The sequence below is a fragment of the Ictidomys tridecemlineatus genome, chromosome 5, assembly GCF_052094955.1.
Source record: "Ictidomys tridecemlineatus isolate mIctTri1 chromosome 5, mIctTri1.hap1, whole genome shotgun sequence".
Taxonomy (NCBI): domain Eukaryota; kingdom Metazoa; phylum Chordata; class Mammalia; order Rodentia; family Sciuridae; genus Ictidomys; species Ictidomys tridecemlineatus.
In genome coordinates, this window is record NC_135481.1 from 148,466,439 (window position 1) to 148,490,549 (window position 24,111).

Consider the following 24,111-nt stretch of genomic DNA (forward strand, 5'->3'; position numbering starts at 1 on the left):
AAACAGAGTTTCCTTCCTTTGATTATGAGCTGGCCTTAGGGATCTGGTTCCAACCAAGACCAAGGAGTAGGAAGAGACATGATAAGACTTCTGAGGCAGAGTACTAGAAGGATAGTGTCTGCCTACCTCTCTCATAATGCTCATGCATGAATGCAGCTGCTGTGCTATAAAGAGGCCAAGCCCACATGGAAGGGGTCATCTGAGGAGCTCCAGTCTACAGCTCCAGCTCATATCTCAGCCAGCAAAGAGTCTACCAGCTGATGCTACTTCAAATATGTGTCTGAGGAAGGCTTCAAGAAAATTCCAATACTAGCCACTACCCAACCACCCAGCCACCATCTGATTGTAACCATATGAGACACCTAATTGAAAACCATCTAGCTAAGGCTAATCAACTTTAAGAACCATTAGAGATGGTTGTAATGTTGAAACATTACCATTGTGATGTTGTTGTTTTAAGAGAGAGGTCTGTAAACTTTTGACTGTGGATAAATTCTGGCCTGCAACACGTTTTTATACAGCTTGTTGGCTAAAAATGGCTTGGTACATTTTTAAAGAGTTACAAAACAAAACAAAAAAAATATTGAACAAAGACGATATATGGCCTTAATAGCCTAAAATCTTAACTCTCTAGCCCTTTACAGGAGAAAAATTTCTCCACCAGTGTTCAGATGGTTTATTATGTAGCCACAGACAACTGGAATGTGTGGTGTCTTTGGATATGAGATGCATAGTGGGGAAAGTGCTGGACTTACACTGCCATAAAAATCACACCAAAAAACTATCTCCAACTGAAAGTCAACATTTATCTCATCAATAAATGCTACCAATGCCTGGGCTGTAGCTCAGTGGTACAATGGTTGCCTGGCATGAGTGAGAACCTGTATTCAATCCCCAGTATTGCAAAAATAACAATGATGATGGTGATAGTAATAATAATAATGATAATGAATAATTGTTATCATACAACACTGTAATTTCACAAACATACTTGTTCAGTCAAAGCAAAAGTGATAGTAATGTGATTTATCAACCAAGGAATGTATGAGACATATATCTTGAATTTGATTCTAGATTAAACTCCAAATTTTGAAATACTCATTAATAATTCTAGCAATAATAGTAAAGATTAAATAAATACTGCCTAAGTACCAGACATTTTACTAGAACTATTTTATGTGTATTACTTCTGGTAATCCTTGTGTCAACCCTTATTTCCATTTTAAAAATAAGAAAACAGAGGAGTTGAGAGATGACCTAATCTGTCCAAGATCACAGGCCTGAATCCAGGCCTGAGTCACATCCAAGAACTTAACCACTGCACTGGGCTGCTCCTGTCCAGAAAATGCAAGACACCTAGCCAAGGTAGAGAGAATGCAGCAGGCTTGCCTCCGGCCAGACACCCCCTGGGTATTAATTAAGGGTACTGTCCATTCACCTAGGATGAGGCTTAGAACCAGAGTCTCCATCTATCTTTCTGGGATCCAAGAATCTTCAATAGTACCAATTCTTCTGTTGAGGGGATCTGAAGTATCCAGACTAGCCCTGCACTAAGATGGGTTAAAGGCTGTTCCTCAAGACAGGGAGGCCCTCTTTCACCACTTCTATTCAACATAGTTCTTGAAACACTGTCCAGAGCAATTAGACAGTCAAAAGAAATCAAAGGGATAGGTATAGGAAAAGAACTTAAATTAGCACTATTTGCTGATGATATGATTCTATACTTAGAAGACCTAAAAAACTCCACCAGAAAACTTCTAGAACTAATAATTTAATTCAGCAAAATAGCAGGATATAAAATCAACACCCATAAATCAAAGGCATTTCTGTATATCAGTGACAAAGTCTCTGAGAAGGAAATGAGGAAAACTACCCCATTCACAATAACCTCAAAAAAAAATAAATAAGATAAGATACTTGGGAATCAAGTATCTTATTAATAAAAAAGGTGAAAGATCTATAAAATGAAAACCACAGAACCCTAAAGAGAGAAATCAAAGAAGACCTTAGAAGATGAAAAGGTCTACCTTTCTCTTAGATAGGCAGAATTAATATTGGCGAAATGACCATACTACCAAAAGCACTATACAGATTTAATGCAATTCCAATCAAAATTCCAATGGCATTCCTCGTAGAAATAGATAAAGCAATCATGAAAATCATCTGGAAAAATATGAGACCCAGAATAGCTAAAGCAATCCTTAGCAGGAAGAGCAAAGCAGGTGGCATCGCTATACGAGACCTTAAACTATACTACAGAGAAATAGTAACAAAAACAGCATGGTATTGGCACCAAAACAGACTGGTAGACAATAGTACAGAACAGAGGACACAGAGACTAACCCACAAAATTACAATTATCTTATTATTAGACAAAGGTGCCTAAAACATGTACTGGAGAAAAGATAGCATCTTCAAAAATGGTGCTGGGAAAACTGGAAATCCATATGCAACAAAATGAAATTAAACTCATATGTCTCACCATGCAAAAAACTTAACTCAAAATGGATCAAGGACCTATGAATTAAACCAGAGACTCTACATCTAATAGAAGGAAAAGTAGGTCCTAATCTTCATCTTATGGGATTAGATCCCAACTTTCTTAATAAGACTCCTATAGCACAAGAATTAAAACCAAGAATCAATAAATGGGATGAAATCAAACTAAAAACTTTCTTCTCAGCAACAGAAACAATGTGTGAGGTGAACAGAGAGCCTACATCCTGGGAGCAAATTTTTACCTCTTACACATCAGACAGAACACTAATCTCTAGGATATATAAAGAACTCAAAAAGTTAAGCACCGAAAAAACAAATAAACCAATCAACAAATGGGCCAAGGACCTGAACAGACACTTCTCAGAAGAGAATATATAGTCAATCAACAAATATATGAAAAAATGCTCATCATCTCTAGTAATAAGAGAAATGTAAATCAAAACTATTCTAAGATATCATCTCACTTCCATCAGAATGGCAGCTATTATGAAGACAAACAACAATAAGTGTTGACGAAGATGTAGGAAAAAAGGTACACTCATACACTGCTGGTGGGACTGCAAATTGGTACAGCCAATATGGAAAGCAGTATGGAGATTCCTTGGAAAACTTGGAATGGAACCACCATTTGACCTAACTATCCCTCCCTCTCCTTGGTCTATACCCAAAGGACTTAAAAACAGCATATTACTGGGATATAGCCACATCAATGTTTATAGCAGCACAATTCATAGTAGCTAAACTGTGGAGCCAACCTAGATGCCCTTCAGTGGATGAATGGATAAAAAAAATGTGGCATATATACACAATGGAATTTTACTCAGCATTAAAAGAGAATAAAAGAAAATAAATTTGCAGGTAAATGAATGGCATTGGAGAAGATAATGCTAAGTGAAGTTAGCCAATCCCCCCAAAAAATAAATGCCGAATGTTTTCTCTGATATAAGGAGGCTGACTCATAGTGGAGTAGGAAGGGGGAGCATGGGAGAAATAGATGAACTCTAGATAGGGAAGAGGGGTGGAAAGGAAAAGGAGGGGTAGGGGATTAGCAAGAATAGTGGAATGTGATGGACATCATTATCCAAAGTACATGTATGAAGACTCGAATTGGGTGTCAACATACTTTATGTATAAATAGAGATATGAAAAATTGTGGTATATATGTGTAATAAGAATTGTAATGCAAAAAACCAAAGTACATATATAAAGGCATGAATTGGCATGAACATACTCTATATACAAAGATATGAAAATTGTACTTTAATATGTGTAATAAGAATTGTAATGCATTCTGCTGTCATGCATTTAAAAAAATAAAAATCAATAAAACTAAAAAAAAAAAAAGGCTGTTCCTTTCAAGCCATCCAAACCTTCCCCACATGTTTACTCTGGTTTCTGTCAATCAAGACATGAGAAATTATGCTTGCAAAGGAAGGACAGCTATGGGAGACATAATATAGGTCCTTCACTGCCAGTCTATGGCTAACCAAAACCAACAGACTGATCAAAAGCCAAACAGTATCAAAAGGATACCCCAATTATTTCTAAAACCAAATTGTTTCACAGAGAATGAAATGAGCTTTAGTTTCCTTATGTGAGAAGTTGGAATGATATTACCTATCTTTTAAGATTTGATGTGTAGACTAGAGCCAAGATATGCACAAAACCTAGTGTAGCAGCTGGCACTTAAGGGCTGTAAGTATTATAACATGGAGCATGCCTTTGTTCTGGAGACCCCATGATTGGCCAATGACTTTTCATTGAGAAAAATGGAAAAGCTGTTAATCACAAAGGAAGATCTTAGTCATGAAACAAGACACAGAGTAAGAACTGCTGTTCACACATTGGGTTACATACTCTCCATCTCCCTTTGTAATAAGCCTCTTTGCACAGGAGTGTGTTTTTTTAAATTATTTATAAAATGTAAACTATTAAAAAATTCATGTTCTTTAAATAAAAATAACTTCATAATATTCTTTTCTTCAACTGAACTTGGAACAAATAACTGGAGATCAAAGTAAGGACAGAAAGGGTAATGTTCTGATGTAAGAATGCACCCAGGCCACCTTAGCACACTGACCAAACACAGAGCATGGAACCTTGTCTACTCACCAAAAGGGGAAAATAATGAGACGGCTGATGAAAAATATGGCAGAGAAGATGAAAAACAGGGTGTTACAGGTTTGCTTCCATCCAGCATAAGAGAACATCTTAGCAGACTAAAAACAAAGAAAGAAATTGCATTCAGATAAAGTAATAGTGGCATAGATTTCAAAAATTAATACATGAAATGATATGATGTCTAGGATTTGCTTGAAAACAGTCCAAGAAAGTGAGGGGCTGTTCATGAGCCCATGGTTAAACATGATGGCTATACTGACACCTGTTGAAGTTGGCTGGGTCTGCCATACTATTTGCTTGCCCTGTGTTTGAAATTTTTCCTAATGTAATGACTTAAAAAGATATATTTAAATGACTGCAATATAACTCCTGTCTTTCAAAATCACTAGAAGTTAGCATAATCATTCTCAGCATTTATTTAATTTGGGGATCATCTATGTAATATCTTCTTCTAACTCGGAGGAGAGCTGGACTGGAGAAAGGCTGGGATAGGAGTGAAATCCAGGTCAGGCTGGGAATGCTGCAATCAAGGTGCCTACGGCAAGGCAGATAACAGAAGAGGTGTCAGGAAGCAACTCTTGGGGCCCTCAGCTGGTTAAAATAAACTTTTAAGCACTTGATTATTTCCTATTTATTTTAGGCTAATCTATACTGCTCATACTATCACATTGAATAAGAATAATTATGGAAAAGGATGTTGAATGCAGTATTGGAAGGTTAATTGATGGGGATAGTTTATTGCACTATTCAGCGCAGCCCAAGGCTGAAGGGGAAAGTTTCTGGTGAGAACTGGGGATGCAGGATGAGGGATGGGAAGCAGTTGCTGGGATGCAGACCATCCTCTGGGAAGCATGGCTTCAACTCAGAACTGATATTGCCTGGGAGGCTCAAGCTCGTTCTTAAACAAGACAGACAACATATGTATGCTCCAGGAAGGGTTTATGTTGTATTTTCCATGCTTTTTTCTACTTACTCAGGGGTTAGGATATGGTCAGCCTGTGAGGTTAGCAGAGGCCCCATAGGGAATAGCTCCAGCTGCTGACATGGAAGGCTAGCACACCTGGTTATGTGGGAGGCAGATGCGAGGACAAAGACCAGAAATTTGGAGTGACTGGAATGGAGTGGGTATCTGTCTGAAAGGTCAGAGGCCAGGCCAGCATGAGAATCTAGAGATGTGCATAGGAGTGGGAATCTCTGTAAGCATACTTGTAAGGGCAATGCAGCACCCTTAAGCAAAAATAAGCACAACACATTCTAGACTGTGGGAAGATCAAATACTAGATGACAGACCCTCGTCTCTGCTAAGTATTAGTCAAGATATATTAAAGTGTTGGGTCCTAGATACAAATTTGGCCATGGGGAAAACTAAAGAGAAACAGGAAGATGTATGGAGAAAGCAAAAGGTTGTTATATATGAATAAGATATATATTCTTATATATGAATAAGAATTGTAGAAGTGGAGTATGGTTTTTCTTGCAAAAAAAAAAAGAAAAAAGACAAGAGACAAGAAATGTACCACCAAATGTATTGAAGAATATGAAAGATTAATAGGCTCCATCTTAAGGAAGGTCTAAACATGGGCAAAAGTGGTACCATGTCTGGGTTCAATTAGAACTTGACTTCGAGGACAAGTACTAACATGACTACCCAAGGAAGCCTTGGAGCATACGTCCTTGGGAGAATATTAGAAAATGGGCTCCTGCCACCACTTAATGTTGTCTCTACCACTAGTTGTTGATGGAAGGTACCAGCCTTATGCACTGAACCTCAAGTAAAATCATGACTTGTGAATCAAAAATGATTCATGATCATTAACAACATGAAGCTGTTCTTTTTTTACCCATGAAGGGACCTCTAGGTTTGACATTTCATTTTTCTTCTGTTTTTTTTTTTAACTAAAGAACTTCAGAACATTTCAAACAGTAATGAGCTAAACTTCAAAATATGCCCTAAGGGATAGATATGACTTCTCATGTTACAGCTAGGGTAGAAAGCAAACAATACATGATTTGCCCAAGTCTCTTAGGGAGTTATGCTGTGTCTGTGACAGGAAAGAGGAAGGTGAGGGGAAACCCCAGTGTTTATTCTTAGTTTGAACATATAACTCTCCTTAATTACACAGTTAAAGTGTTGTTGTACTGGAGATACATTAAAGGCAATTAATTGAACAAGAGCAAAACAGTGTATAAGGCTGGTACCGTCTATAGAAATCACAGACTAGGATAAAAGTCTTAAGTCCCGATCAATGTGGTCTTCATTTTCAGTCAGGGTTACTGAGACATGATCAGAGAAGGAGGTAATTATAACAGAGATGGCTACAGTCTGACAGTAACTCATGAAAAATCTGTCCCAATCCTTCTTTTTCAAAGCCATTTATTGCCTTAAGTAAATGGCCAATAATCTTGACCCTCAGAATGGGATTTACATATCTAATTACAATTATGGACAAAGTAGAAACAACACTCAGTACACAGATAATACTTTAACTGTAACCAGGTGCTTTGAAAAGGCTTCAAATGACTTCTGGTTACTTCTCAAATAGGGTTTGGCAAATTACAGTCCAGCCCATGGGCTAAAGCTGGTCAAACCTTAAGAATGGTTTTCATATTTTTAAAGGGGTATAAAAAACTCACAAAAAAAAACCAAAGAGAATATGTGACAGAGATCACATGCAGCCCACAAAACTAGATTTACTACCTGGCCCTTTACCAAAAAGTTTGCTGAACTCCAATCAAGAAGAATAAGAGTCTATTAAATTTAATTTCTTCCATATCAACCTATATTTAGTTATTAGCCCTCCAAGGAGCAATCCTGAACCAAAATGGGTTAGCATCATTTTCCCTGGGTTCATTATAAATCAGTATATTGAAGTGAATAACTAAGAGGTTCTGGGAAATGTTGCTCTAAATACAGCAGGAGATCTGGCAGTGAGAGGATCCTTTAGCAACAGCCTTAAGGTCAACAGGAACTGATGTATCACAGAAACAGGTCAAGAAGACTGTCCTAATGTTGCTTTGTTCCTCATATTTTATGTGGTATGGGATAAGGAAGACTCTTGTCTTAAGTTTTTCTGCTTCAGAAATACCCTAACTGCTTTTTCTCTTTTAGAAAATGATGACTTTTTAAAAATATCAGCTTGCCTTCCTTAAAGCAAGGAATTATTTTGGCTGAAGAATGGCGTATTCAAGCATTGGCTTGAATGGATAGATGGTGCCTTACAACTTTGAGAATCCAGAGTACCATAAATCCAAATATTCCTTCAAAAAGGCTAAAGTTTGTTCCTTCTTCAAATATGTCATATTACTCCCAGAGCTAGCATTAGCATGCAACTTTCATAAGTGGAATCCCACAAATTAACCTTTCACTTGCACCATGGAGAAGCCTAGAAAATGAAAACCAAGAGGTTTGATTTCTTTCATATTGAAGGATCTAGGAACCCAGAGACATTCTCAGACTTTAGGTGTTTTCAAGAAAAAGAGCCCTACTAAATAGTGCACAGACAATTTCTTTCTGTGAGCAGTTACAGAAACCCAGGAGTGGTATTTTTTTTTAAAGAGAGAGTGAGAGAGGAGAGAGAGAGAGAATTTTTTTAATATTTATTTTTTTTTAGTTCTCGGCGGACACAACATCTTTGTTGGTATGTGGTGCTGAGGATCGAACCCAGGTCGAAAGCATGCCAGGCGAGCGCGCTACCGCTAGAGCCACATCCCCAGCCCCCCAGGAGTGGTATTATTAATATATTTTTTAAAGGCAAATGTTTACCTCCAGCCAAATGTCAGCTACATCGTGCACAATCATCACGAGGGTCCCACTGCGAATATAATTAGCACACCAAGAAAAGCTCATCAAACTAATAGCAGCCAGGTGGTGGATGACATTAGCTAGAAAATCCTATATAACAAGAGGAAAATAGAGGTCATTAAGCAAATGCAGTCATTTCCCAATCACTGGAGGACATGATAATGATAATAATAATACCAATAACCTGCATCTGCATGTTTTGAAATTTATAAAGCACTTTCACTTTAATTTTTAAACACAATCTTTGTGAGGAAGCTAGGCCAAGTATTAACTTCATTGACAAAGTTATTTACGTTTGAGACAGCACTGAATAGTTGTCATCTAACCCCTATCATCTGCTATTCTTTCTACTGCCCCACACTGGACAAACGTGAACACATACAGAGATGCACACACACATAACAAATACACATACAAAAGCATGTCCTTGTGTACATTCACATGTATTGTTTATTCCTTGTTTAATTCCAAAAGGGAAAAATGATATAGTAAAACTATACAACCATCAAAGTAAGTAACTGCATGTGAAATAAGTAACAAATGAATTTAGAATAACCATATCAGAAAAATCAAGGTTAAGGAAAGCTACCACCACTGAGCATAAAAACGTAAGAGATTTTCTGAAAAGAAGTACAAATAGCCAATTAGCACACAAAAAGATGTGCAACATCCTTCATTTTCAGGGAAATGTGAATCAAAACCATACTGAGGTATCACTTCACACTCACTAGTATAGCTATAAAAAATGATGTGTAATAACAAGTGCTTACAAGGAGGTAGAGAATTCAGAACCTTTTACACTTCTGTAAGGAATATATAATAGCACAGTGGCTTTCTTAAACAGTCTGGCAGGCAGTTTCTCAAAAAGTTTGATATAAAATTATCTTGCCCAGCAATTTCACTTTTAAGTGAAATGAAAGCATAAGTTCATGTAAAATCTTCCTTATGAATATTCAAGGAATTACTTATAGAGTCAATTGGAAGAAACAACCCTAATGTCTATCAACTGAAACATGAATAAAATAGGGTATATCCAAAGAGTGGACAATTATGCAGCAATAAAAATTAATGAAGTCTGACTCATAAACAACAGAATATGGACAAACCTTGATATATTATGCTTTGTAAAAGGTTTCAGATACAAAAATCACCAAATATGGTATGATTCTATTTATGTGAAATATCCATGAAAGGAAAATCCACAGAAATAGATTAGCAGTTGCCAGTGGCTGAGAGACACAGGGAGTGATGCTAAAGGGTACAAGGTTTCTTTCAGAGGTGGTAAAAAAAAATTGATTTCACAACTGGGAACATATTAAAAACCAATAAATTACATGTTTAAAATGGTTGAAGTATTTGGTGACTATTTCAATAAAGATGCTTAAAAAAACAAAGATTTCAGTTTCCCTGAAGCTAAACTAAAAGACTTAGTATGACACTAATAACAGATTTATAGAGCAATTGCTGAAAACCAGGAATTGTTTTATGTAATCCTCACAACAACCAGAGGAGATAGGAACTATTTTTAGTTCCACTTTATAGATGAAGAGACCAAGTTTAGGGATTTCTTAAAAATATTTTTAGTTGGGGCTTGGGATGTGGCTCAAGCGGTAGCGTGCTAGCCTGGCATGCGTGCGGCCCGGGTTCGATCCTCAGCACCACATACAAACAAAGATGTTGTGTCCGCCGAGAATTAAAATAAATAAATATTTAAAAAAATATTTTTAGTTGTACATGGACACAATACCTTTATTTTATTTTATTTATTTATTTTTATGTGGTGCTGAAAATTGAACCCAGTGCCTCACAAGTGCTAGGCAAGTGCTCTACCACTGAGCTACAAGCCTAGACCCAAGTGTAGGGATTTTAACCAATATGTTAGTGAGTCGTAAAGTCAGGGATTCAAACCCAGGCAACTGACTGCAGAGGTGTGCTTCAGCCATCCCCTAGTAGTTCTTTTGTCTCTAAACGTATGAGTTTACACAACATAAAACATATACTTAATTTTAATTATAATCAAATCAAAGGTAGAAGAAATAAAGGATTATAATAGGATCAACCTATGTATCTAGGAAAATCTTCTTTAAAAAACTATTTTATTCTATCCTTAAGAAAAAGAACCAATTAAGTTGTATGTATTATTAGCCTAAAATTAGCAACAGTTAATCTATAGCTACTGTTGAGTTATATGGAAATGGAAATAATTTCTATCAGATTTTTTCACAGTGTGTTCTTACATATAGAGAATCTGTTTTCATTGAAGATGTCTAGTTGACTGCAGTATGCCCCCTAGTGATGGGTAACATCCATCACTCACCAAAAGCATTTAATCAAGCCAACTTCATTTTACCTAATATTGAATTAAACTTAATTTTATTTATCAAATTTTGTTACAAACCAGACTTTTGCATAGGCCAAGAGTTTTGTCATTTGATCTGTGTTGCTTACATATGAGGAATTCTTGTGACTGCATTCAGGGTCTAAATTGGTTTGCTTGAGCAGGGCATCGTGTTGCACCTGTAATTCCAGCAACTTGGAAGGCCGAGGCATGAGGATCACAAGTTTGAGGTAAGCCTCAGAAACTTAGCAAGACCTTGTTTCAAAGGAAATAAAAGACTGGGGATGTAGCTCAGTGGTAGAGCACCCCTAGGTTCAATTCCGACTACCAAAAAAACCTAAATAAATAATAAAACCCAATAAAATAAATGGTTTGCTGGACCAGCAAAAAGTTCAACCAAACATTCCCTGAAATTCATCACTTTGTGACTTCAGAAGAGGCATTTGGATGGCTGTGACTCAGTTTCTATGAACATAAAATAAAGTTAATAATGCTTGAAGCAAAATTTCCCAAGAAGAATGTCTGATGAATTCAGGGAAAAATTCCGAAAGTATTATGTAAAGTAAAACTAAGAGATGTGGCTGTGAAATGAAAACTAACTTTTTTCCTGTGCTTTAAAAACATTAAATTTCTAAATCAAAAGAAACAGATAACATAAAAGAAATTTCTTTTCTTATTGAATGGGGTGGGGCTTCAAAGTTAAAGCTTCAATAGGGTTTCACAGAAAATATTTACCAAGGCACAAAAGCAGGGACATAATTTACATTATTTCATGTATTAGCAAAAGCAAAAGAAATGAACCAGAATAAATACATATAAAATACAATTTAAAAAAAATAGAATTTTGAGGAGAAGGATAAATTTTTTTGAGGAAACTTATATAGAAGAAATTTTGAAAATAAGACACTTACCTTTCTCTTGACATCAGAGCCAAGGCTAAATAACAGAGACCAATAAAAACTCATTTCTAAAATGTAGTACCAATACTGGGATGGCAGCAATGGCTGAGGAAAAGGAAAGTAATCATTGCGTTAAATGTCATCTTGTCAACAATTTATTTTGATAAATTTATAGTCCAAAAAATTTCCTAAAATAATGTTGATATATATTTCTTTTTTTCAACTTACAGAAACAAATTTGCAATATTTCAAAGTGACTTATTTCTAAAAAGGTAGATAAGCACCCTAAAATCAAGTTAAATGTTTTATCTCAATAGTTCATAAAACTCATTGTAATTGTCTTATATTAACTAAATGGAAGTTAGAAAATCAATTATAAAAATATTTACTTAAGAACAATAGGAAATCTGCTTTGCTCCTCCTATGCTTCTCCTTGTTTAATGTTTCCTGAATACTACTGAAAATTTATCTTTTCTGGTGATAGTCTGGTGGTCAAAATTCATCCATTCTCAAATGGGACAGTAATAAAGTATGCACATTTACTTAAGGACTCTAAAACTTCTGAAAAAAAAAGAAATAAACTTTCACTGCTAGTCTGTCTCTTAATACTTGTACAGCAGGGAATGCTTATTTTAGCTAAGTTGAGGCAATCTATTACTTGGTGTGACTGATTGTTACCTTGATGCCAAACCAGAATGCTGACTTTGGTATCCAGACATTGTGTGGTTCCCTCCTACACTAACTATGGACTTGATCCTGGTCTTTAGTCAAAGAGATATAAGCCAAAGGGATGGAAGCACAGACTTCATAAGCACCCTTAAGAAACCTTAGTTATCTTGCTGAAGAGACTGCAAAGAAGAGAATAAAGGGACTGACTGAGAAAAACATGAATGAGGGTCAGCCGTTAACTGACTGAAAATTCAGGGATGAACTCAGCTGACATGTTTAGCTGAGCCTAACCTAAATTGCCAACTCAAATCATGACCAAATAAATGCTTACTGTTTGAGGCACCAAGTTTGGGGGTCATTTATTATATATCAAGATGATTGATACACCCGAGAAGATAAGAGAAAGTTAGAGATGGAAGATGATAGTACTGGGTTACAGTCTAGATAATGCCTGGGTTTCTTTTGGTTTAACTTTCTTTGATTTTCTAACACTGAAGCTAACACATTAAAAAGACTATTTATTTTATCCATGATGATCTCATCATCCTCAATAAGATCATAAACAAATTTAGTTTCTTCTTTTTTTATGACAAATGAACCTTTTATGACTAACCTTAGTGAAAAAAACTTAAAAATATGAACAAAAGGAAAAAAAAGGGAATATCTGTTTGAAGGTATATGAGAGCAACCAAGGCATCCAGAACCTGTAGAGTAAAGACCCCCATAGAAAAGAAAAACGCATTAAAGTAAAATTTTTATTTCAAGAAAACATTTTATAAAGCAAATACTACAAAGGCTAAGCAGAATAAATTCAAAGAAAATCATTTTATGCATATCACAAAGTCTGCATATGCCAATTTATAAGCAGTTATGGAGGCCAGAAACTAAAAGGCAGCAAAAGTTGAGGAGGATTTTTGATAATCTCACAGTACTAGGAGGTAAACTGGTGTTCAGGCCGCCTAAGGAAAAGAAGTCATGGTAAACACTGTATTCTTCTATTTAAAACCACTGAAGAAAACAGTGAAATTTATGGGTAAGCTGGAAACACACCTACCCGCACAAAGATTGTGGTCCACACAAAACAAAAGTAGATCAATCACATGACATATTTCAATGCCCAACAGAAGTGAAAATAATACTTTTAGAAGGAAAATATCATCCTGACCATCTATGTTTAAACATCCAATATCTGTTGTTCAAAAGCTATAAAGGAGAAAGAGACAGGAGCAAGAAAGAAAACAGATCCAAATGTGAACACATTAGACTTATCTGATTTATATCCAAAATAACATGAAAAAACAAGCTAAAAGAGAAATTTTCTGTAGAGAACTGAAACCCATAAAAAATAATTACATAAAAAATTGAGAATTGAAAAATACAGTAACTGAAACTATGAATTCAAAATATGTGTTTAGTGACAGATTAGACACTGCTGGAAAAAGCAGTAGTAAGCTGGAGGACATGAAAGTATAAAAAAGACCCAACTGTAAAGTACCTAAAATTTTAACCCATTTTCATGATAACAGGTTGATTTGCCACAAGTTTCCTGGTTGCTAATAGAAGGCAGGAGATAAAGTATAGTTTATGATTTACAGTAATAGCAGTAGCCAGACTATCAGTATCTGGGCCACTTATTCCATCCTCAGTTTCCATAAAACTAAACAAAGAGGACCAAATGACAATGGCATACACAGTAAATTGGGTTACATGAGAGGAACCCTGAGCTAGGGGACCTAATTCTTTCATGATGAACAGTAGCATGTTTCTCTTTTCTCTGAAAAGAGTATCCCTATATTTTGCGACTGTTTGCTGTACAAACATCCCTGAAAAAATAGTCTAGAACAAAAGACAGTGCTTCACTTCACGTGACATGCAAAAATCCAAAAGACTGTGGAGATATTCTCTCAAGAGACTGAAGCAAAGAAAGTGAACAGGATGGAAAATATTTTTAAAAGCATAAGAGATATATGAGGCCCAGTTTAATGGTCCAATATATTAGCACACTTGTAATTTGAATTCCAGAAGATCGGAGAAAAAGGAAGGAACAGAAGCAATGGCTAAGAATTTTACAAAAAATACATCAATCACAGGTTGCAGATGTACTAAGAAAGATGGACACTAAGAAAAGTTCAAAGAAAACTATATCTATGTATATCATAATAAAACTGCTGAAAGATAGGATAAAATGTTAAAATCAGCTAGAGGAAAAAGACATTATTTTCTTTTTGCTTCTTTGCAAAAGTAAAAATGACAGGTAAATTCTTAAAGAAGCCAATGGGATCCAGAAGAAAATGGAATAACATCTTTGAAGTGTGAAGAAAAATAATTGCTAGCCTAGAATTCTGTACCCAGCAAAATGTCCTTTAAAAATTAAAGGTCATACAACAATTTTTAGCCAAACAAAATCTGGCAGACCAACTGTTAAAAAAATACCAAAGGGACTCTTTTTCAACCAGAAGGATAATAATCCTAGATGGAAGCAAGGCAATGCAGATAGGAATGAATACCAAGAAAAGAATAACTTGACTGATTTACAAAACAATAATAAAAATAAATGCAGAGCTCCAAACATTTGAATCAGGAAAGTAAATGGTATATTCTAATGACTTTTCAATAACCGAAAAAAAAGAGCTCTAATTTATATTAGACTCCAATTAGTCAAAGATGTATAATGTAATCTCTAGGATAGGATAACTAATAAAGAATTAAAAAGCACTGAAAAGTCAACAGAAGGGAAGAAATGGGATAGCAACTTTTTAAAAAACTTGAATGTGGGGATTGGGGTATAGATCAGTGGCAGAGCACTTGCCTAGCACTTGTGAGGCACTGGGTTTGATCCTCAGCACCACATAAAAACAAATAATAAATAAATAAAGTAAAGGTAAGAAGAAAAGATACAGAACTGTATTTAAAAAAATACTGTCCCACAGAAAAGCAAGATGGGAATACAAAAGGAAATGAATCGAGTGGATACAAATAAAAACAAATGGTAAAATGGAATATTTAAATCTAAACATATCATTCATTTAACCTGTGAAAAAACTAAGGAATGAGACAAATGATGAGTCACCAAGAATAAGGAAACCCAGATAGAGAAAGAGCCAATGATGGCACGGTAGTGGGCAAATAGTAGAAAGAGGACTAAGACCTAAGGGGCAATTTTGGGGGACTGGATGTTGAAAAGGGGAGGAGCTATATTAAAGGGGTCTTACCTGTCTGGGGTAGCCATTCCAAACCTCCCAGAGGTCATATGCCCAAGGTTTCTGGAAAAAAAAAAAAAAAAAAAAAAACAGGAAGCCAGGAGAGAAGAAATAAATTTGTCAGAGTCAAAGGCTAATTTCAACAGAAAACAGCTCTCCCCGATGTTTACTGGGGGCAAAGATACACTGCACAGGAAAACTCGACTTTGTATATTCTTATTGCCTCTGTTGTACACAGTTATCCCTGTTTAGGTATTTACCCATATTCCTATATGACACCCCCGCCAAATTCACTGCTTCTAATGAATCTGGGATCAGTAAATAGTGCTATCTCATTGAGGGTATTATTTTGAACAAGTGAATCTACTAAATTATTTCTGATTCAATTACTTTGTCTGTAGCAATAAATATATCTTGAGACATCCATACCAATAAAATATTTGAGCAAAGTCTTGAATTTCAAGAGAAAGCTCTAAACCTTGTTATCTAACTGGAGGTATTATATCCTAAAGGAATTCATAGGCAGAAACTTTAAAAATTAAAGGCAGATTCCAACCAAAGATATCAAAAAGGGAACTTACATCATAAAGAAATGCAATTCCAGCAACAGTAATCATTAAGTAAAATGCAAATCTCCAGCTGCCAAAAGAAAAAAAAAGTCTTTACTCCCTTATAAACATGATTGACATCTGAGAAGAAAAGGATTTGGTATGACAGAGTTTGGAAGAACATGCATTCTGGAGTCAAAGAAATCTAAATTCATATCCTGGCTCTGCCATTTATTATATACCTACAACCTTAGGTAAATCATTTCACCTTAGGAAGTCTTAACTTCCTCATCTGTATAATGGGAATAACAAAACTTGCCCCAAAATGTAAAATGAATTAAAGATAATTTACAAAAGTATTGATCATGGTTCTAGTATGAAGTAAGCAACAATACATATTAGCTACTTATTATTATGACTAGGCCAGTTCTGGATACATAAAAAATAATTAATTGACATCAACGTAGAGAGAAGCAATCTAATTAGCTTAATAACCTATTTTAGGGGCTGAGGTTGTGGCTCAGTGGTAGAGCTCTTGCCTAGGATGTGTGAAGCCTGGGTTTGATTCTCAGTACCACATAAAAATATAAATAAATAAAATAAAGTTTAAAAAGTAACCCGTTTTATTCCCATTTAACTCCTACTTGAAAAACTTGCATGTGGCCAGACTTTACTCTTTTTTCTTAAAAGCATACTTTGAAAAAAAAATAGTTTTCTCATGTATGGGGAAAGCTTTACATATTAAGAACTTAAACGACATCAACTGATAGCAACAAATGAATCTAAATTTAGATCCTGATTCAAATAAATAATCTGTAAAGAAAATTATATGACAATGAAGGAAATCCAAACACTCCTCATTAAATATCTGTTTGCAAATTAAAATTCTTTTAGTATGATAGTGGTTTTTCACTTATGTTTAAAATAAAGAGTTCTTCCCTTTTAGAGATATACCCTAACAGACTTAGTAGTTAAACCATACAGTGCCTGACATATTCTTAAAAAATCACCTGCGACTGGGGAGAGTAGCCTGAGGAGGTATTTAGATAGCATAATACTGGCTTTGAGTTGATTGTTGAAATTGGTGATTGGTAGTAGCAGTCATAGTTCATTATGTAGTCTTTCTACTTTTGTATATGTTTGCAACTTTCCAAAATAAACAAAAAGCTTATACTAGGGCTGGGGATATGGCTTAAGCAGTAGCATGCTCGCCTGATATGTGCGGGGCTCTGGGTTCTATCCTCAGCATCATGTAAAAAAAAAAAAAAAAAAAAAAAAAAGATGTTGTATCCACCGAAAACTAAAAAAAAAAAAAAAGCTTATACTAAAAGTTATGGCAGGGCGCTGGGGCTGGGGCTCAGCCATAGAGTGCTCACCTCACATCACATATGTGAGGTCCTGGGTTTGATCCTCAGCACCACATAAAAATAAATAAAATAAAATAAAGGTATTGTGTCCAACTACCACTAAAAAATAAATATTTTTTAAAAAAATTATGGCTATTTTATCTAATGATTGCTGAAGCAATAATAATACCAAAATAAATTTGAGTGAGGCCTTACAATGTTTTACTCAACATCCCTGTAAGACAGGTAGGAAATAGGGACATAAGCATATACTGATTTTGTAGATGAAAATTAAGTCTCATTATAGCCAGGCTACTTTCTCAGCTCATGTAGTAAAAAAATAATAAAGCTGAGGCTATAATCACAGGTCTTTGGACTCTGCATTTAGTAGTGTTTCCTGAACTTTATCATTGTCTCTGAGTTAGATCATAGTCTTTCTTCATATCTTGTTTTTTAAAAAATATATATGTGTATTTTAGTTGTAGTTGGACATGATACTATTATGTATGTATTTATTTATTTATTTATATGTGGTGCTGAGGATCTAACCCAGTGCCTCTAAAAAGCTAGGCAAGTGCTCTACTGCTGAGCCCCAGCCCCAGCCCCTCATAGTTTGTTTTCATAGGAGAAAAAAAGTGGATTTCAATGCTCAGAAAGTTGAACCATAAAAATACTCAAAGGGCATTTTACAAAATGAGAGTTGAAACCTGTCTGCACTTGTCATCTTTGTGTTTGGCCTAGACAGCATTTCTTTGGCTCCCTGGGTTATCTTGTCCAGACAAGAATCACAAAATAGATGATAAGGCCAGACAGCCCACAAATGCAGCCAAAAGTCTAGGTGGCAAATCTTTTGTATCTCAAACATTTATTGACATCTTGAGTCTGTGCCAGGCACTATGCCAAGCACATGTTATCACATTTTTATCAAGATTTTAACATTTATTTTAACAAGATTATGAAATTGATACTATAATTAGCCACTTCTTGCAGACCATTGTGTGATTCTCACAACCCTAAAAAGTAGATAAGATAAATACTAAAGGAAACTGGTGCTGAGTGAGATCATGTAAGTCACCAAGGTCATTAAATAATAATAATCAGATGCAAGAGTGCAACCCAAGTTTCACATTTTTCTGGACCAGTTCTACTCAGGTTTCATCACACCATACCTGAGGTTTTCAAAGTGTACACCAGGGATCCCTGAGGTCAGAATATTTTTATAATACTAAAACAGTGTTTCCCACTTTCGTTCTCATTCTCTCACAAGGCTGCAGTGGTAAATTCTAGAGGTTACATAACATGTGATCATATTGTTGTTCTGAATGAAACTGCACTGGTGAAAAGTGTGTTCATGCAGTCTCATATTTTATAAATGTCTGTTTTAATGTCTAATACAGTAAATGTCTGACTAATTAAGTTCTTGGGATTTTTAAGAGAACATGGAATCCTGGATGAAGAAGTTTGAGAACTACTGCACTTCATGGATGATAACATGAATAATTATGTACTTGCTGATGCAATTTTACTTGGTTTATTTGGTTACTTCTTATTCCCAGGAGAGGCTTATATAAACATAATTGTGGGAGGGAAGGAAATAAAAACACTAGAAAAATTCAGAAATTGATCCATTAGGCAAAGCTGGTAATAGTAAGGAGAAGAAGGAACTGCAGAGTGAAATCAGAGAGAAAATGGGAAGTGTGGATTTAGACCAATGGTGAAAGAAGCTGGTGGGGCCAGATGGGGCAGGATGGAACTCTGTAGTGGGAGAGGTAGAATGGAGCAGGCAGTGTACCTGTGTGGTTAGGCAAGGGTGAGTTAACAGCCACCTGGAGAGTCCTCCCTCTGGCACTGGGTATTCTTTCTATAAACCTTGGGTACTTCGGAGTTGCTTCTTATTATTAGATGGAAATGCTTACTTTAAAAAGAAAGATGCCCAGGTAATATGGAATTTGATTTTTTTAAAGTACTGTCTGTGGACTAAAATCTTGAATGCTGTGGCATGGGACATAGGGGTTACCACTAAAGGAAATAATCATGGAAACAATTAACTGAGCTCAGGGTGCTCAGAGATTAATGTATTTAGACATTATAGAGAGCACCAATAGGATTTTCTGTCTGTTGGAGAGTAATTTGTAAGAGATTAAAAATGTTAGGAAATACAGGTTTCCTGAGATTTCCAAAATGTCTGGGCTAGTACCTCAGGCACTGATTTCTGAGGTACATTCCAGAAATTAGTAGAATAAAAGTAAATAGTAAAAAATAAACAGCTTGGCATTTTACCTTCATCTATTTACACAGTTCATAATCAACTTTTAACAGTTATCTGATAGAATAAATTTGTGGTATTGCTAAATAAGATAAAGCTTAAATTTTACTTGTGGGTTCACTTTTCCTGAACATATTAGATAATTTCCTGCTTTGCATCTTTGCTTTATGTGAAAATTCCATCCCCAAATCCTACTTTCTTTTCTTATGGAAACTCAACCCATTCTTCAAGGTTCAGATAATAAGGTTTTGTCTACTCTGAAAAGCTGTTGTCTAATGCTGCTGATATGCTGACACCTCCCTCTGAAGTCCCAGAGTACATCTAAACGTGACCATGAACCTGCTGGTGTACAGGCCTGCATCGCTGGAGTGGAATAACAATAGGTGTTATGGCATTATGGGTAATGGTCAGGTCTCCCCAGTCAGCTGGTTAGGGCTAGGGAACAGGCCTTACATGTTTACTTCCCTCTTAAAATCTAGACCACTATACACTCTAGGATAGTACTCCATGCTGAGATCTTCAACATGAACCTCTGCATGACCTGACTGACTGGTTAAGGTAACTCGAAATTCCCTTCTCTAGCCTGAACTCTGTGAACATCTTCCAATGCAGAGCACAGACCAAATGTTTCCAAATTTCTAAATGTTACTCTGTGTAGGGTATGTAAGAAGGCAGGAGGTGGCAGGCGCAGTATGAGGCAGCAGAAATTATATCAGAATAGGAGAGAGAAGACTTGAACACAACAGCTCCTCAGACAGCTAAGTAACTTTGAGCCAGTTCCTTAAGCTAGATGGATGTGCAGTTTCTCATTTCTCAAACATAATAAGCCCCTGTTGGTGGGAGAATCAAACACACTTTCATAAACTGCGAGGCACTACAATGCATAAGAAATTGCCAGAGAATTTCACTGGAATATGATTCAGCTCAGAAACAGAGAATGAGTCCCAGCCTGGGCACTTTAAGATAAAAATCATCTGCTAGCAATAATGAATGAATGTCAGAAGAAAAAAAGGAGGATGCCATATGAGACCTGATCTACTATGCCCTTCTTTATGGTGAGGAGTTACAGATATCCTTTGTGTCAACCTGACATCAGTGGCAAAGCAGTATTAACTAATTTTTCAAAAGCTAAAAACCGGAGAGAAGCCAGTTAGAAATAGCAAGGCCATGAACAGGGAGCCACTGCAGGAAAGGCAGTATAAGCCTTTGACCAGAAAGAGGGTGTTTAGAGACACCCTGAAGAATGGATCTGTCCCTCTAGACACTGGCCAACTTCACAGTTGGATTACAGACTCAGGAATGTATAGAGAAATTAAATGAAGTCACTGAAGTTTTGCCACAGGCTCCAGTTATTTATTTAATTCTTAATTTGGCCAGTCATTTATTTTAACATCAAAATAAAATCACCTGGTAGAAGTCACTAGAAAATGTAAAGGCCTTAAGAAAGAAACAGGCAGTGTCAAATGTGGTAGCAGAGACAAACCAACTAATATACATTCATCTGGATATAGAGAAGAGGAGATAGTAAGAGCATTGATTGAGACCACCTTTTTGAGCAGTTTCTGCCACCAAGAGAGTGACCCAAAGTGCTACAATATGAGGGGGAAAACACAGCAGAACTCAAAGGAAACAAAAAATAAATCCAGTGGAGCCTCCCTGCCTGGAGACTATTCTAGGTAAACCATGCTTGAGCCCCAGCCCATCCTGACCCTCCTGCTAAGTCATCTGGGATCCAAGAGGCACAGACTGTGCAACCCACAGACAGGGCTGGGCTCATGAACTAAGTCAGACAGAAAGAGGCCCTCACAGTTAGTGTCCTGAGGAACACACTGGGATATGTTCTGAGACCTCCTTTGCTCCTACCATCATAGTGACTGGAAACAGGAGAAAAGCCTTGTGACCTAGTACCAACCTCAGCTCTAGAAGAGACAATACCAGATAAGACATATGTTACCTCTTATCTGTTTTTTTTTTGGTATTTATTTTTCTAAGAATCTAAGTGTCTCCTGTCTACCTTAGAGAATTCATAGCTGGCTCATTTCAGAGAGTAGGGAATGGAAGTACAGAAGGGAAAGGAGCAGGCATAACACTCTGACATAACGAGCTGGGTTTGAACCCTTCCTACACTCCAATGTTAGTGTCCTAAGAGGACCACTCTGCTCCACATAATTCTGCAGAACTGCAACAGCTTTGACCATCATTCTTACCAGGCTTCCTGAAATTTCTTCAACCTGCAAGGCCTCTCTTGATTCCGCCGACTCCTAAACCATCTTTCCACCTGGCGCTCCGTCAAGTTACACTTCTTTGCCAGCCCATAAATATCAGTCTGAAAAAAGATGAAACAAATCAATGAGTGATAAAGAGCAGAATCAGATAGGCAGGCAGTTAAGAGACAGTGAGCTTGGGTTATAAAATCTTATATATGAGGGATAAGAGACCTTCTGCCATGAGACCATGAGCCAGGGAATTTATCTCTTTTGCTTATGGAATTACTCACATACACACATCAACAAAACAAAACAAACAACAGAGAGAATGTCAGTAGCCTAGCTGTTTTACTGAGAAAGACCAAATCTTCCTAAGTTGGTAGCAATCCACATGTTCAAGTTTCATTCGTGAGCTCATTCACTCAGCTAAAACTTATTTAGACTTGCTAGGCGCCAGATAGAGTAGCATAGTTTTAAATGTCAATCAAACCCAATATTTTAATTTTTCCTGTAGGAAAACTGAAGCCTTAAGCATTTTAGTGACTGTCCAAGAGCTAAAATTCATAGCAGAGTGTTGTCAGGAACTTAGATTAGTGTGCTGTTACTTTACATGATATAATAGTTTTAGAAGGTAATTTAAGAAAAACAGGTGCTGGTCATTTACTTTCACATTTAATCAGATATTCAGCTCATTTCAAACTAATCTGATCTATTTCTAATTATTTAAATAATGATTAAAAAATATAATGACAGTTTATCCTCTGGAAAACAGGCTATGATTTAAAATTAGAAACAATATGGATGATGAATTAGTTCAAAGGTTACAAACTTGGTGGTCAACTAGGGCCAAACAAAACAAATTATCAAGTGGGCCAGATCCATTTCATAATAAATAGGATTTTAACACAGGTATGTTTTATATGTTATACTTAGGGCAATAGACTTTATTTCCAGACAAATAAACCTGTATTTACAACAATTCCTAGAACTTTATCAATATAAGAAAAGAATTTTCCTCTTTATTATATTGTGAAAAAATTAAAATTGCCTAAAACTGACCCTAAGTTTTGGCACTAAGGAAATAAGCAGTAATTATGTGGATGCAGCAAATAGAAAAGCACATGTCACATCACTGTCTGATGATTCCAGAGACAAAGCATTCCAATGATGTTGATGTGAAACCAATGGGTTTTAAAAATGTGGATCAATACCCAGAGGAAAGGTTTTTGTTTGTTTGGGTACTGGGGATTAAACCGAGGGTCACTCAATCATTGAGCAACATCCCCAGCCCTTTTTTATATTCTATTTAGAGACAGGGTCTCACTGAATTGCTTAGGGCCTCATTAAATTGCTGAGGCTGGATTTGAACTTGTGATCCTTCAGCCTCTCCACCTATTGGGATTATAAGCATGCACCACCACACCCAGCCCCCAGAGATAAATTTAAGCCAATAGCAGTGAACACTGTGAGGCCATACAAAGCCTGACTGCAGGCCAGATGGCTGAATACCCAGCAGTCTGTAACCAGCCAGATAGCTTTTGCTGTATCATCTCATAGGATTCATCCAATCATTCGGGGCACAGAACAACAGCAGATAAAGTCATCAGAAGCTACCACACTGAAGGCCTGGAAGAGGACTAATTACAGCTTAATATCCCTACCAAACTTAATAACCTTACCTTAATATCCCTACCTAACTTAACTTGATCTGAAGAGAGGGAAAGAAAAACAAAACAAAAACAGGATACAGCCCATATTAGTCTGTTTCCTGTAAAGTACACCCTCTAATCTTTTTTAGGTTAAGGGTTGGCTTATTGCTGTTTGTTTTATTCTTCTGAGGAAACAGAATAGGCAACTATTCATTAGTGCCTACTACTTCTGGGCATTGTGCTAGATGTTGGAGATCTAAATGAATGAGACTTCCATGGGCCTCCTCACAAAGTATAATAAGGATGTCAGATGATATCACAAGGAATTATAATAAAATAGTATGAGTGTTGAGATAGAGAAAGATCAGGGTACATGGGACTTTACTGCATGTAGGCAGTTCCTGGAAGTCTCCCTTCAGCTAAGCGCTTAAAAGTGCCCCAAGGAAAAGATGAGGAAGCCAGTGTTCCACAGAGGAACCCACATGTGTGGTCATGGACAGATGAGAGCAGGGTGAGCAGAGAAGCCTTGGGAAATGGAGAGTCTCCTAGAAGGGGAGGAACAACTGA

General features: G+C 36.4%; 1 protein-coding gene across 1 annotated transcript in view; it reads right to left on the minus strand.

Moving 5' to 3' along the window:
• The window catches only part of Cers3 (ceramide synthase 3), a 125,556-nt gene that overhangs the window by 41,577 nt on the left and 59,868 nt on the right, over positions 1-24,111 (minus strand). Inside the window, exons 4-9 of the mRNA XM_005320087.5 lie at positions 21,896-22,014; positions 16,110-16,167; positions 15,541-15,591; positions 11,672-11,764; positions 8,384-8,512; positions 4,612-4,718 (exon numbers count right to left, since the gene is read on the minus strand). Coding sequence (XP_005320144.2) covers positions 4,612-4,718; positions 8,384-8,512; positions 11,672-11,764; positions 15,541-15,591; positions 16,110-16,167; positions 21,896-22,014 — 557 coding nt within the window. The remainder of the gene's footprint in view (positions 1-4,611; positions 4,719-8,383; positions 8,513-11,671; positions 11,765-15,540; positions 15,592-16,109; positions 16,168-21,895; positions 22,015-24,111) is intronic.